Raw genomic sequence first — 14,809 nt, forward strand, 5'->3', positions numbered from 1 at the left:
CCACCCCAGCTGGAGAGTGACTGGCAATTGATGACTCTAGGAGAGGGAGGTATTCAGTTTTCTTTTACGCATGTGGTCCTTGGTGAGCAGATCAAAATGATCCAATGGGAGGTCACACTGGGCAGCAGAAATTGGACATCATGCTTTACAATAATATTTTATTATATAGTAGTTGTTACTGTTACCTACTGTAACAGATGCCGACCTTCACACATATACACTAAACACACACAAAAGGAAACAAACAAATAAAACATATATTAAAGTGATAAAGACTGAACTGAACAAGTCCCGAAAACTATTCTACCAATAAAGGAGTTATGTGCTTTGGGATTCAAACTATACAAACTCTTACAAGCACACATGGATACACACACAGACACACATACACCTGCACATGTATGTACACACACACGCACACACACACACACACACACACACACTTGAAGACACATCTGACTAGATTTTATAATTATATATGACACGCAGTTCTTTGCATGATTCACTTCTGTGAGACAATCTCTCTCCTCAGTGCATCATCAAAGGCTTGGAGAGCAAACCTCTGGTGGCTGTGAGAAGTGCAGTCAGGGAACGCCTGCTTCCTTATGATTGATGTGGACAGGTGAGGCTGTGACTCCCAGGATCTACAGCACTGAAGAGAAATTTACTGGATAAGTTCTGGGGTCACTGACGAAGAACACCAACATGACCCTCACAGGTGAGGAGAGACGATAGTGTCAAAGCATCAAGAGGCCCAGACATTGCCAATTGAGAATGAAAACTGACATGGAGCAGAAAACCGTTCTGAAAATACAATCCTCATCTAAATTCTGGACAATGTTCAGATAGCATATATGAACTGAGAAGAGATGAAATGAGACACCCGCAGATCCCGGCCCGCAGCAGCTCTCTGCTCCCAGACCCCGTGAGAGAGAGACCCAACCGCCTGGTCAGGTGGGCACTCCTGAGGCTGCAGAGCGGAAGAGACCACCAACACTGCTCACCCCTGCCCACATCCCTGGCCCAAGAGGAAACTGTATAAGGCCTCTGGGCTCCCGTGGGGGAGGGCCCAGGAGCGGCAGGACCCCTGCCTGAGACACCGCCGAAACCTGAAGGAAACAGACCGGATAAACAGTTCTCTGCACCCAAATCCCGTGGGAGGGAGAGCTAAACGTTCAGAGAGGCAGACAAGCCTGGGAAACCAGAAGAGACTGCTCTCTGCACACACATCTCGGACGCCAGAGGAAAAAGCCAAAGACCATCTGGAACCCTGGTGCACTGAAGCTCCCAGAAACGGCTGCACAGGTCTTCCTGGTTGCTACCGCTGCAGAGAGCCCGTGGGAAGCACCCCACGAGCGAACTTGAGCCTCGGGACCACAGGTAAGACCAACTTTTCTGCTGCAAGAAAGCTGCCTGGTGAACTCAAGACACAGGCCCACAGGAAGAGCTGAAGATCTATAGAGAGGAAAAACTACACGCCCGAAAGCAGAACACTCTGTCCCCATAACTGACTGAAACAGAAGAAAACAGGTCTACAGCACTCCTGACACACAGGCTTATAGGACAGTCTAGCCACTGTCAGAAATAGCAGAACAAAGTAACACTAGAGATAATCTGATGGCGAGAGGCAAGCGCAGGAACCCAAGCAACAGAAACCAAGACTACATGGCACCATCGGAGCCCAATTCTCCCATCAAAACAAACATGGAATATCCAACCACACCAGAAAAGCAAGATCTAGTTTCAAAATCATTTTTGATCATGATGCTGGAGGACTTCAAGAAAGACGTGAAGAACTCCCTTAGAGAACAAGTAGAAGCCTACAGAGAGGAATCGCAAAAATGCCTGAAAGAATTCCAGGAAAACATAAATAAACAAGTAGAAGCCCATAGAGAGGAGAGACAAAAATCCCTGAAAGAATTCCAGGAAAACACAATCAAACAGTTGAAGGAATTAAAAATGGAAATAGAAGCAATCAAGAAAGAACACATGGAAACAACCCTGGATATAGAAAACCAAAAGAAGAGACAAGGAGCTGTAGATACAAGCTTCAGCAACAGAATACAAGAGATGGAAGAGAGAATCTCAGGAGCAGAAGATTCCATAGAAATCATTGACTCAACTGTCAAAGATAATGTAAAGCGGAAAAAGCTACTGGTCCAAAACATACAGGAAATCCAGGACTCAAAGAGAAGATCAAACCTAAGGATAATAGGTATAGAAGAGAGTGAAGACTCCCAGTTCAAAGGACCAGTAAATATCTTCAACAAAAGAAAACTTCCCTAACCTAAAAAAAGAGATACCCATAGACATACAAGAAGCCTACAGAACTCCAAATAGACTGGACCAGAAAAGAAACACCTCCCGTCACATAATTGTCAAAACACCAAACGCACAAAATAAAGAAAGAATATTAAAAGCAGTAAGGAAAAAAGGTCAAGTAACATATAAAGGCAGACCTATCAGAATCACACCAGACTTCTCGCCAGAAACTATGAAGGCCAGAAGATCCTGGACTGATGTCATACAGACCCTAAGAGAACACAAATGCCAGCCCAGGTTACTGTATCCAGCAAAACTCTCAATTAACATTGATGGAGAAACCAAGATATTCCATGACAAAACCAAATTTACACAATATCTTTCTACAAATCCAGCACTACAAAGGATAATAAATGGTAAAGCCCAACATAAGGAGGCAAGCTATACCCTAGAAGAAGCAAGAAACTAATCGTCTTGGCAACAAAACAAAGAGAATGAAAGCACACAAACATAACCTCACATCCAAATATGAATATAACGGGAAGCAATAATCACTATTCCTTAATATCTCTCAATATCAATGGCCTCAACTCCCCAATAAAAAGACATAGATTAACAAACTGGATACGCAACGAGGACCCTGCATTCTGCTGCCTACAGGAAACACACCTCAGAGACAAAGACAGACACTACCTCAGAGTGAAAGGCTGGAAAACAACTTTCCAAGTAAATGGTCAGAAGAAGCAAGCTGGAGTAGCCATTCTAATATCAAATAAAATCAATTTCCAACTAAAAGTCATCAAAAAAGATAAGGAAGGACACTTCATATTCATCAAAGGAAAAATCCACCAAGATGAACTCTCAATCCTAAATATCTATGCCCCAAATACAAGGGCACCTACATACGTAAAAGAAACCTTACTAAAGCTCAAAACACACATTGCACCTCACACAATAATAGTGGGAGATTTCAACACCCCACTCTCATCAATGGACAGATCATGGAAACAGAAATTAAACAGTGATGTCGACAGACTAAGAGAAGTCATGAGACAAATGGACTTAACGGCTATTTATAGAACATTCTATCCTAAAGCAAAAGGATATACCTTCTTCTCAGCTCCTCATGGTACTTTCTCCAAAATTGACCATATAATTGGTCAAAAAACGGGCCTCAACAGGTACAGAAAGATAGAAATAATCCCATGCGTGCTATCGGACCACCACGGCCTAAAACTGGTCTTCAATAACAATAAGGGAAGAATGCCCACATATACGTGGAAATTGAACAATGCCCTACTCAATGATAACCTGGTCAAGGAAGAAATAAAGAAAGAAATTAAAAACTTTTTAGAATTTAATGAAAATGAAGGTACAACATACCCAAACTTATGGGACACAATGAAAGCTGTGCTAAGAGGAAAACTCATAGCGCTGAGTGCCTGCAGAAAGAAACAGGAAAGAGCATATGTCAGCAGCTTGACAGCACACCTAAAAACTCTAGAACAAAAAGAAGCAAATACACCCAGGAGGAGTAGAAGGCAGGAAATAATCAAACTCAGAGCTGAAATCAACCAAGTAGAAACAAAAAGGACCATAGAAAGAATCAACAGAACCAAAAGTTGGTTCTTTGAGAAAATCAACAAGATAGATAAACCCTTAGCCAGACTAACGAGAGGACACAGAGAGTGCGTCCAAATTAACAAAATCAAAAATGAAAAGGGAGACATAACTACAGATTCAGAGGAAATTCAAAAAATCATCAGATCTTACTATAAAAACCTATATTCAACAAAACTTGAAAATCTTCAGGATATGGACAATTTCCTAGACAGATTCCAGGTATCGAAGTTAAATCAGGAACAGATAAACCAGTTAAACAACCCCATAACTCCTAAGGAAATAGAAGCAGTCATTAAAGGTCTCCCAACCAAAAAGAGCCCAGGTCCAGACGGGTTTAGTGCAGAATTCTATCAGACCTTCATAGAAGACCTCATACCAATATTATCCAAACTATTCCACAAAATTGAAACAGATGGATCACTACCGAATACCTTCTACGACGCCACAATTACTCTTATACCTAAACCACACAAAGACACAACAAAAAAGAGAACTTCAGACCAATTTCCCTTATGAATATCGACGCAAAAATATTCAACAAAATTCTGGCAAACCGAATCCAAGAGCACATCAAAACAATCATCCACCATGATCAAGTAGGCTTCATCCCAGGCATGCAGGGATGGTTTAATATACGGAAAACCATTAACGTGATCCATTATATAAACAAACTGAAAGAACAAAACCACATGATCATTTCATTAGATGCTGAGAAAGCATTTGACAAAATTCAACACCCCTTCATGATAAAAGTCCTGGAAAGAATAGGAATTCAAGGCCCATACCTAAACATAGTAAAAGCCATATACAGCAAACCAGTTGCTAACATTAAACTAAATGGAGAGAAACTTGAAGCAATCCCACTAAAATCAGGGACTAGACAAGGCTGCCCACTCTCTCCCTACTTATTCAATATAGTTCTTGAAGTTCTAGCCAGAGCAATCAGACAACAAAAGGAGATCAAGGGGATACAGATCGGAAAAGAAGAGGTCAAAATATCACTATTTGCAGATGATATGATAGTATATTTAAGTGATCCCAAAAGTTCCACCAGAGAACTACTAAAGCTGATAAACAACTTCAGCAAAGTGGCTGGGTATAAAATTAACTCAAATAAATCAGTTGCCTTCCTCTATACAAAAGAGAAACAAGCCGAGAAAGAAATTAGGGAAATGACACCCTTCATAATTGACCCAAATAATATAAAGTACCTCGGTGTGACTTTAACCAAGCAAGTAAAAGATCTGTACAATAAGAACTTCAAGACACTGAGGAAAGAAATTGAAGAAGACCTCAGAAGATGGAAAGATCTCCCATGCTCATGGATTGGCAGGATTAATATAGTAAAAATGGCCATTTTACCAAAAGCGATCTACAGATTCAATGCAATCCCCATCAAAATACCAATCCAATTCTTCAAAGAGTTAGACAGAACAATTTGCAAATTCATCTGGAATAACAAAAAACCCAGGATAGCTAAAGCTATCCTCAACAATAAAAGGACTTCAGGGGGAATCACTATCCCTGAACTCAAGCAGTATTACAGAGCAATAGTGATAAAAACTGCATGGTATTGGTACAGAGACAGACAGATAGACCAATGGAATAGAATTGAAGACCCAGAAATGAACCCACACACCTATGGTCACTTGATTTTTGACAAAGGAGCCAAAACCATCCAATGGAAAAAAGATAGCATTTTCAGCAAATGGTGCTGGTTCAACTGGAGGTCAACATGTAGAAGAATGCAGATCGATCCATGCTTATCACCCTGTACAAAGCTTAAGTCCAAGTGGATCAAGGACCTCCACATCAAACCAGACACACTCAAACTAATAGAAGAAAAACTAGGGAAGCATCTGGAACACATGGGCACTGGAAAAAATTTCCTGAACAAAACACCAATGGCTTACGCTCTAAGATCAAGAATCGACAAATGGGACCTCATAAAACTGCAAAGCTTCTGTAAGGCAAAGGACACTGTGGTTAGGACAAAACGGCAACCAACAGATTGGGAAAAGATCTTTACCAATCCTACAACAGATAGAGGCCTTATATCCAAAATATACAAAGAACTCAAGAAGTTAGACCGCACGGAAACAAATAACCCTATTAAAAAATGGGGTTCAGAGCTAAACAAAGAATTCACAGCTGAGGAATGCCGAATGGCTGAGAAACACCTAAAGAAATGTTCAACATCTTTAGTCATAAGGGAAATGCAAATCAAAACAACCCTGAGATTTCACCTCACACCAGTGAGAATGGCTAAGATCAAAAACTCAGGTGACAGCAGATGCTGGCGAGGATGTGGAGAAAGAGGAACACTCCTCCATTGTTGGTGGGATTGCAGACTGGTAAAACCATTCTGGAAATCAGTCTGGAGGTTCCTCAGAAAATTGGACATTGAACTGCCTGAGGATCCAGGTATACCTCTCTTGGGCATATACCCAAAAGATGCCTCAACATATAAAAGAGACACGTGCTCCACTATGTTCATCGCAGCCTTATTTATAATAGCCAGAAAATGGAAAGAACCCAGATGCCCTTCAACAGAGGAATGGATACAGAAAATGTGGTACATCTACACAATGGAATATTACTCAGCTATCAAAAACAACGAGTTTATGAAATTCGTAGGCAAGTGGTTGGAACTGGAAAATATCATCCTGAGTGAGCTAACCCAATCACAGAAAGACATACATGGTATGCACTCATTGATAAGTGGCTATTAGCCCAAATGCTTGAATTACCCTAGATCCCTAGAACAAAGGAAACTCAAGACGGATGATCAAAATGTGAATGCTTCACTCCTTCTTTAAATGAGGAAAAAGAATACCCTTGGCAGGGAAGGGAGAGGCAAAGATTAAAACAGAGACTGAAGGAACACCCATTCGGAGCCTGCCCCACATGTGGCCCATACATATACAGCCACCAAACTAGATAAGATGGATGAAGCAAAGAAGTGCAGGCTGACAGGAACCGGATGTAGATCTCTCTGGAGAGACTCAGCCAGAATACAGCAAACACAGAGGCGAATGCCAGCAGCAAACCACTGAACTGAGAATAGGACCCCCGTTGAAGGAATCAGAGAAAGGACTGAACGAGCATGAAGGGGCTCGAGACCCCATATGTACAACAATGCTAAGCAACCAGAGCTTCCAGGGACTAAGCCACTACCTAAAGACTATACATGGACTGACCCTGGACTCTGACCTCATAGGAAGCAATGAATATCCTAGTAAGAGCACCAGTGGAAGGGGAAGCCCTGGGTCCTGCCAAGACTGAACCCCCAGTGAACTAGACTATGGGAGGAGGGCGGCAATGGGGGGAGGGTTGGGAGGGGAACACCCATAAGGAAGGGGAGGGGGAAGGGGGATGTTTGCCCGGATACTGGGAAAGGGAATAACACTTGAAATGTATATAAGAAATACTCAAGTTAATAAAAAAAAAATTAAACACACAAAAAAGAGATGAAATGAAATGTAAATACTTAAAACTGTAGTAAGAATTCACAAGAGGCAGGCAACAGGAAGTGGGTAGAGAAAGATATATAATTGCAAAGGGAGAAATGAGGTGAATATAGCGGAAACACCAGTGTATTCCAGATATCTTGGTTCTTTTCTACCTAAGTGGTGGACAAGCTATGCGGTTGTAAAGATCCTAATTTTATCCTACTGCAGGATGTCACTTGTGTTACAGTTTTCCGGGATGTGGAACCTCAATGAAGAAAATGCCTCCGTGCAACGGATACACGGATACATTGGCAAGTCTGGATTGGCCCACTGGAGGCAGTGTGGCCCTTGAGCCAGTGGTCCAGAGTTGTAGAAGGAAACAGAGCAAGTCACGGAGAGCAAGATATAAGCAGAGTCCTTCCACAGTGTCTGCTTCAGTTCTTGACTCCAGGGCATGGAAGCCAAATCCCTTCCTTTCCAAGATGCTTTTGGCCATGGTATTCTATTACGGCAACAGAAAACCCAACTAGTATCCTGTAAAGCTCAATTAACAAACAAGAAGGAAAGTACTTTAAAAGCAAAGGGTTGGAAGCAAGTCCTTGAAGTCTCCTTTCCCGATCTCTGTTCTTGGGACCCATATCTTCTGTGACATGCTCTTCAGGGCTGCAAATGGGCTCTACTGTCACCTTGGCAACCAAATCTAGGATGCTCATGTCCCCAGTCTGATCTGTCAGCTTCATTGCCAAGGACACTTTTCGGTCCTTCTGGACCTTTCTTGCACTCCCAGAAGTAGATGTACCTTTACTGTGTCTGCCAGAAGTTGACATGTGAGAAGTCACACACTAGCAGTTCTAGAGGGTGGGAACATTGAGGAGACCTGAGGAGCTACAAAGAGGGGAATGAAGTGAGTGCATTTGCTTGGAATCAGCATGTGGCACCCTTGGTCATATCATGAGGCAGGGGGGAGACTTTTACCAGATGTGAACAGCTGGGATGCCTGCACTAGGTACTTCACAGGTCCCGGAAGGACAAGGCAAATGCACTTCTGTTGTTGGTGAAGTAACTAATCTCGGGTATTCTGCTGTAGCCACAGAAAATATGCTAAGGAGCATTCAGTATTCACTTAGAATCTGCTCCTCTCTGGGATTCTAGGGCATTGCTCTCTCCTCTCTTCCCCATGACACTTTATACGTCACACCACTTCCCTTATTTTTTTAATAAAATTCTCAAATATTCCTCAAAATTCTCTAATTCCTTATATCTGCTCTAGAGTCATTTACATACTTAAGAATTTTGTTGTATATAGAACGGTAACTGAATGCCACATCCACTCGTATTTAAATAAATAAACCATAAAGAGAACTAACCCAAGATGGTTTTCCCAAACTCTCCCTTACCTGAGCCTCATCAACATTCATCTACTTTTGGCTCAAAACCAGAGAATCAACTTCCATGCCCTCTTCCTGGTCCACTATCACCAGAGAATCCTCGGAACCTGGTAGTTCTATCTCCTGGATGCTCTTAAGTGTCTCCACCTCTCTGTTACGATGTAAGTACCTCCAGGTCCCAGGGTGCTGTCTTCCCTACTTCCGCCTCACAGCTGAAGTGATTTTCTTAAAAACAGGTGACCAGGACCTTTGTGCCTCAATGAAACTCCATGATGGTTTGAATGTGAAATGTCTCTCACAAGTTCAAATGCTGAAACACTTTGTAAAGGTACCCACATACTGTGGGGTGCTCTCTCTAGACCCCAGATTAGGCACAGACCACACACCAAATAGTGATCTCCAAGGGCAAACTAAACACGAAGAGATCCCTTTTCAGGCAAAAGAGAAAAGGTGGCTGAATTCTGAAGCGGGCAGAAATGGCAGCACATAGCTGCACTGAGTGTTAGTTTTAAGAGGGAAAGTGTGTCAGAATTGTCTAGGATGAGTTGGGAAGGTCCGAGTGTGTATTTTAATTTGCGTAGTCAAAAATAATGGAACTTGGTTGCCAGACCTTGATATTTTGATAGCTGGGCCTTGGTGATCAGCCTCAGGGATGAGTCAGGGAATACAAGTGGCCAAATAAGGCATAAACCTTGGTGGTCAGCTTTAGGAATGGAATCTCAAGGTGTAGCAAGGGAGAGGGAAAGGGGAGGGTGAAGCCTGCCAGTGCCCTGTTTCCCATGCTCACACCTGCCACAGCTTTGACACAGGAGGCCATCATTGTTTAGGGAGGCTGTGTAACCTTTGGAGTGGGGATCCTAGATGCATGAAACAGGTCACCTACAGAGAGGAGCTTAAGGTCCATACACAGCTTCTTGCGCTGTCTCTGCTTCCTGACTGCCTACACCAGGTAGCAGCTGCCTCACACTCCTACTGGTCAACACTCAGCTGCCTCTGTCCCTCAAGCCTGCTATGTGGAGGACAGAACACACATGGTCTGCACTCATCGATAAGTGGATATTAGCGCCAAGGCTCGGATCACCCAAGGTACAATCCACAGACCACATGAAGCTCAAAAAGGACGACCAAAGTGCGGATGCTTCAGGTTTTCTTAGAAGGGGAAACAAAAATATTCATAGGAGGAAATACAGAGATGAAGTTTGGAGTAGGGACTGAAGGAATGGCCATCCAGAGACTGCCCCACCTGGAGATCCAGCCCATATACACATACAGCCACCAAACCCAGACAATATTGCTGATGCCAAGAAGTGCATGCTGACAGGAGCCCGATATAGCTGTCTTCTGAGAGGCTCTCCCAGAGCATGACAAATACAGAGGCGGATGCTCACAGCCAACCATTGAACTGAGAACAGGGTTCCCACTGGAGGAGTTAGAGAAGGGATTGAAGGAGCTGAAGGGGCTTGCAATCCCATGAGAACAACAATGCCAACCAACCAGAGCTTGCAGGGACTAAACCACCATCCAAAGAGTACACATGGACGGACCCATGGCTCCAGCTGCATATGTAGCAGAGGATGGCCTTGTTGGGCATTAATGGGAAGAGGAGCCCTTGGTTCTGCCAATGCTGGACACCCCCCCCCAGTGTAGGGGAATGTCAGGGTGGGGAGGCGAGAAGGGATAGGTAGATGGGTGGGGGAGCACCCTCATAGAAAAAGGGGAGGGGAGATGGGATAGGGGGTTTATGGATGGGAATCGGGGAAAAGGAGTAACATTTGAAATATAAATAAATAAGAAAATGTCCAATGAAAAAATCCTTAAGGTGCTGTTGCTAGGTGCTCTGTCACAGTGACCAGATGAGAAGATGCATAGGGCAGCCTTTGACATCCAAAGCGGCACATCTCACCCTGCCTCTCATAAGCACCACTGCCTCCTCTCTCTCCCTCGGGCTGCCGTTCATCTCAGAAAGAGTTTCTTCCCTCCAAAGAAGCCTGGCTCTTCCACATAGGGGATTCCTTCTACCCCATCTAAGGCTAGCTGGCCTCACTCACCCTTCACATTTCAGAATTAAACTCTGCGCAAAATGTTCCCAAATCCCAGCACTTACCTACGCTGGGCTCCTAGGAAATCTATTTCTGTTTTAAGGTACTTGCCATGTGTTGGTAAAATGTTTTTTAATAATAGGTTTGTGGTCTTCTTTGCCTGAGACAGTATCAGCCATGTGCATCTCCACGTAAGGCTTCACATTTAGCACTAACCTTGCACAAGAGAAGCATTGCATAAATGTGTGTGCGGTGAATAAATCAACTTTAACATTTACTGATGCTACAGGAGCACTGAACAGGCACACTACAGTCAAAATCAATAACCACAATTACAGCTATAGCGTTAAAACAACCTCACAGATTTAGGAAATAAAATTTATGTCACAAACTATCATTCACTTATGTTTAATGTAAAAATCTATTTTGTTTTCTACAGGGCCAAGGCTCCAGGAAACCAGAGGCTGATGAGTGTCTTGTAATCCTGCATCAACATTCAAAATATGTATTGTCTAAAAAGTCAAAGCAATCAACAGTTAGCAACAATGCTAGAATAAAAAGAGAAGGCGAATTTGATAAGAATATTGCCAAGGAGGGCTGGCAAGATGGCTCAGTGGGTAAAGGTGTTTATCAGGACCCACAAGGTGGGAGCAGAAAACCAAGTCTTGCAAACTGTTGACTAACCCCCACATATGATATGCACTGGCACATGTGTGTATACAAGCATATTTCTCTCTCTCTCTCTCTCTCTCTCTCTCTCTCTCTCTCTCTCTCTCTCTCTCTCACACACACACACACACACACACACACACACACACACACACCAAGATAGATAGATAGATAGATAGATAGATAGATAGATAGATAGATAGATAGATAGATAGATAGGTAGGTAGGTAGGTAGGTAGGTAGGTAGGTAGATAGATAGATAGATAGATAGATAGATAGATAGATAGATAGATAAATGGATATATAGATAAAATGCAAATTTGATAAAAGAAAATGTGTCCCAAGAGGCTGAGGATGTAGCTCTGTTGGCAGAGGGCTTGCTTAGAGTGGAGAAGGTCACGGTTTTGATTCTCAGTACTGCATAAACCAGAGGTTGAATCACAAGACTACACTTGTTATATCAGAGATTTGACTGGTAGTGGCATATAGTACCAGAAGTTCAATGTCATCCTTGGCTGTATACAGACTTTAAGACGACACTAGACATACCTCAGACCATGCCTCAGAATAGCATCAAAAGACTGTTTCCCCCAGATAGACCAATACTCTGTGCATAGCCAGATGCACAAAAGGATTAGATGCCCTCATGTATAAAAATTTCAAGGTTTCTACAACATCCTCCCATCATTCTCTCCAGTTTTGAGGGTTATATCTTCAAATGGCCAAGAACAAGGTCATAAAACATTTCATCATGATACATTCAAGATGGGAAAAGCTTTATGTGGATACTAACTTGCAGGGGAACAAAATTGAAAATAATTTAAGCAAAGAGTATCTTTAAATCTCTAGCTTCTCAGTCTGCTGCCCATCTCTATAAATGGCAACAGTATCGATGTGTTGCTTAACCTCGGAATTCTGACTCCCTGGAGGCCTTTGTGAGTTCTACGCCATTATAAACCATCTGCATGGACTGTTGGCTTCTGCTCTGAAAATGCACCGTGAATGTGTTCACCCTCATCACCACCTCTGTCATTTTTCTGACTTAGGCCAGGCCATCTTTGCCGGAACTTCTACAACAGCCTTTCCCTGGTCTCACCATGAATATACAATTCCTCTCCCGCATTGCCACTGGTTCATCACCTATCCCATAGAAGTACAAGAATATCTACTTGAAACATGGCTTGAAGTCCTCGTAAACCACTTACATGTGCTGGCTCTAGCTAATTCTTCAACTGAAAGCCCTACTTTGCTCTTACCATGGCATCATCTTTCTCTCTGTCTCTCCAGCATTCCAAGTTTGCTTCTAACTAGGACTTCTCCACATGCTGTTCCTCCTAGTTGGAATTCATGGTCCCAAGTCTTTCTAAGTTGTTTCCTTCTCATCAAGAGACCCGAGAGACGGCCACTTCAAAGGCTGAGCATCCCACTCACATGAGTCCTGGCACTTCCAGCCCACCATCTGTTTCACTTCCTTCCCTTGAGCTTTACCTCTCCGTGCAATTATCCTCTCCATGGTTACTGGCTTATTCTGTTCTCCTCCTAGAATGTAAAGTTCCTGAGCATGCATTTTAATCATTTTGCTCACCATTTACTGCCCGGTGCATAGAAAAGTGCTTGCTAGATATAGAATGCTCACCAAATATTTATTACATAAGTGCACACATACACTTAACACATGAATCGGCTAAAAAGAATGATCAGAAACCTATGTTCGAGAAGACGCATGTGTTAGCATCACTGGTCGCATATGTGTTTGTATCACTGGTTACATGTGCATGCTAATAATGCCAGGAGAGCTCATTGCATATTATGATGGAAATAGATAATTTTGCTAAGAAAATTCAACTCTGTTCAGTAAGAAAAAAAAATCACAAAGTAAAAATCCATTCCTTACCTAAGATCTGTTAAAATAACTTTAAATAAATTTGCATTATTAATGGGAGTGGAAAGCCATGAATCTTTCCTTCTGCATAAGTGGAAAGGTCCCTTCAGGGCGGAATGAGAAGCACTAAAGAAAATACTTGATCCAAAGGCAGCTTTAAAAATGAGTGCCAATTCTCATGCAGAGAAAATCTACCTAATTCCAAGGGGAAAAGTACAAGGTGGTTTCCCCAGAGCCAGCTTCTCAAAGGAATGAACAGAGGCTGTTGTTGCCACACACTCTCTACCTTGAGGGACCTGTGGCGTGAGCTTGATAGCTGCTGGGGTAAAAGGGAACCAAGTCCTCCAAGTACCCAATGCCATCAGATCAGTGTTCTCCCTTGGCTGTACATTAACCCATTAATGGTTTAGGTTTAAATAGGAGTCCTGCAGAAGTGTAAATTCCAGCATCTTAGGGACTTGGGGAGTCTACAGGAGCAAGGCTGGAGGCAAACAACTGCATGGCCCCTCGCTGCATTTGCATCACTCATTGCATTTGTGAGAGAGCAAACTACCTTGAATATTAGAGGTTTTATTCCAAATAAGCAAGAAATGATATTTTCTATTGGGTCCATTTGCTAAGTAAAATAGAGTATGTGAATAACCATTGAGGTTACAGACGGCAACAAACAAAAGTAGCTGCAGACAATTTGCCTTCCTGGTAATCGACTACCTCTGTTACACCACGGTGTCTAGGAAAGCCCAACCGTGATTCTGACTGCGAGCCATGGTGATCATGGCAATGGGTGGGCTACTGAATATCTAATTGTGGAAAAGAGAAGGCAACTTCACAGTGGAGACGTTGTTCTAATTCAAGGAACGGCCACATCGGCTTATTAGCAGATACTGAAAAAGCCTAATTTGAAAGATAATTATTTTTAGCTGATTAATATGCTTCAGATTAAACTCTCTGCTTTTAATGGGCCCATCAACTTGACAACTTGGGAAATTAATAAATTTCACATGCAGTAGTCCCAGCAGATTTATACAGGCGAGCTACACGTGAGTATAGGGATTACCTTCACAGTAGGCATTGTCCTCCCGGAGGGCCCGGAAACCATCCCGGCAGCTGCACACTGCCCTGTCGTTCAGGTTCCTGCAGACTGAGTTCTCCATGCATGTATGCTTCTCAGAACAGAAGTCATAACCTGAAAGAAGAACGTGTTAGGATAAATACGACTGACAGGACAAACTGCTCCACGGCGTCCTTTATGTATTTTTTCTTTTTTTGTTGAAAAAAATTTATACAATATATTCTGATCACAGTTCCCCTCCAATTAGAAAAATGGAAGGAAGGAAGGAAGAAGAAAGGGAAAAGAAAAAAGAAAAGAGAGAAAGAAAGAGAGTTAATTCTAGGCAGCGGTGGCACACATCTTTAATTCCACCATTCAGAAGACGGCAGAGGCAGAGGCAGAGGCAGAGGCAGAGGCAGAGGCAGAGGCAGAGGCAGAGGCAG

At 42.8% G+C, this 14,809-nt stretch overlaps 1 protein-coding gene across 2 annotated transcripts in view; it reads right to left on the reverse strand.

Moving 5' to 3' along the window:
• Window positions 1–14,809, reverse strand: part of Nell2 (neural EGFL like 2) — a 319,573-nt gene that overhangs the window by 156,245 nt on the left and 148,519 nt on the right. For both annotated transcript variants that reach the window (NM_031070.3, XM_087559210.1), the window contains 1 exon segment: window positions 14,373–14,501. In NM_031070.3, the coding sequence (NP_112332.2) occupies window positions 14,373–14,501 (129 nt within the window).

This window comes from Rattus norvegicus, chromosome 7 (genome assembly GCF_021556685.1).
Source record: "Rattus norvegicus strain SHRSP/BbbUtx chromosome 7, alternate assembly SHRSP_T2T, whole genome shotgun sequence".
NCBI lineage: Eukaryota > Metazoa > Chordata > Mammalia > Rodentia > Muridae > Rattus > Rattus norvegicus.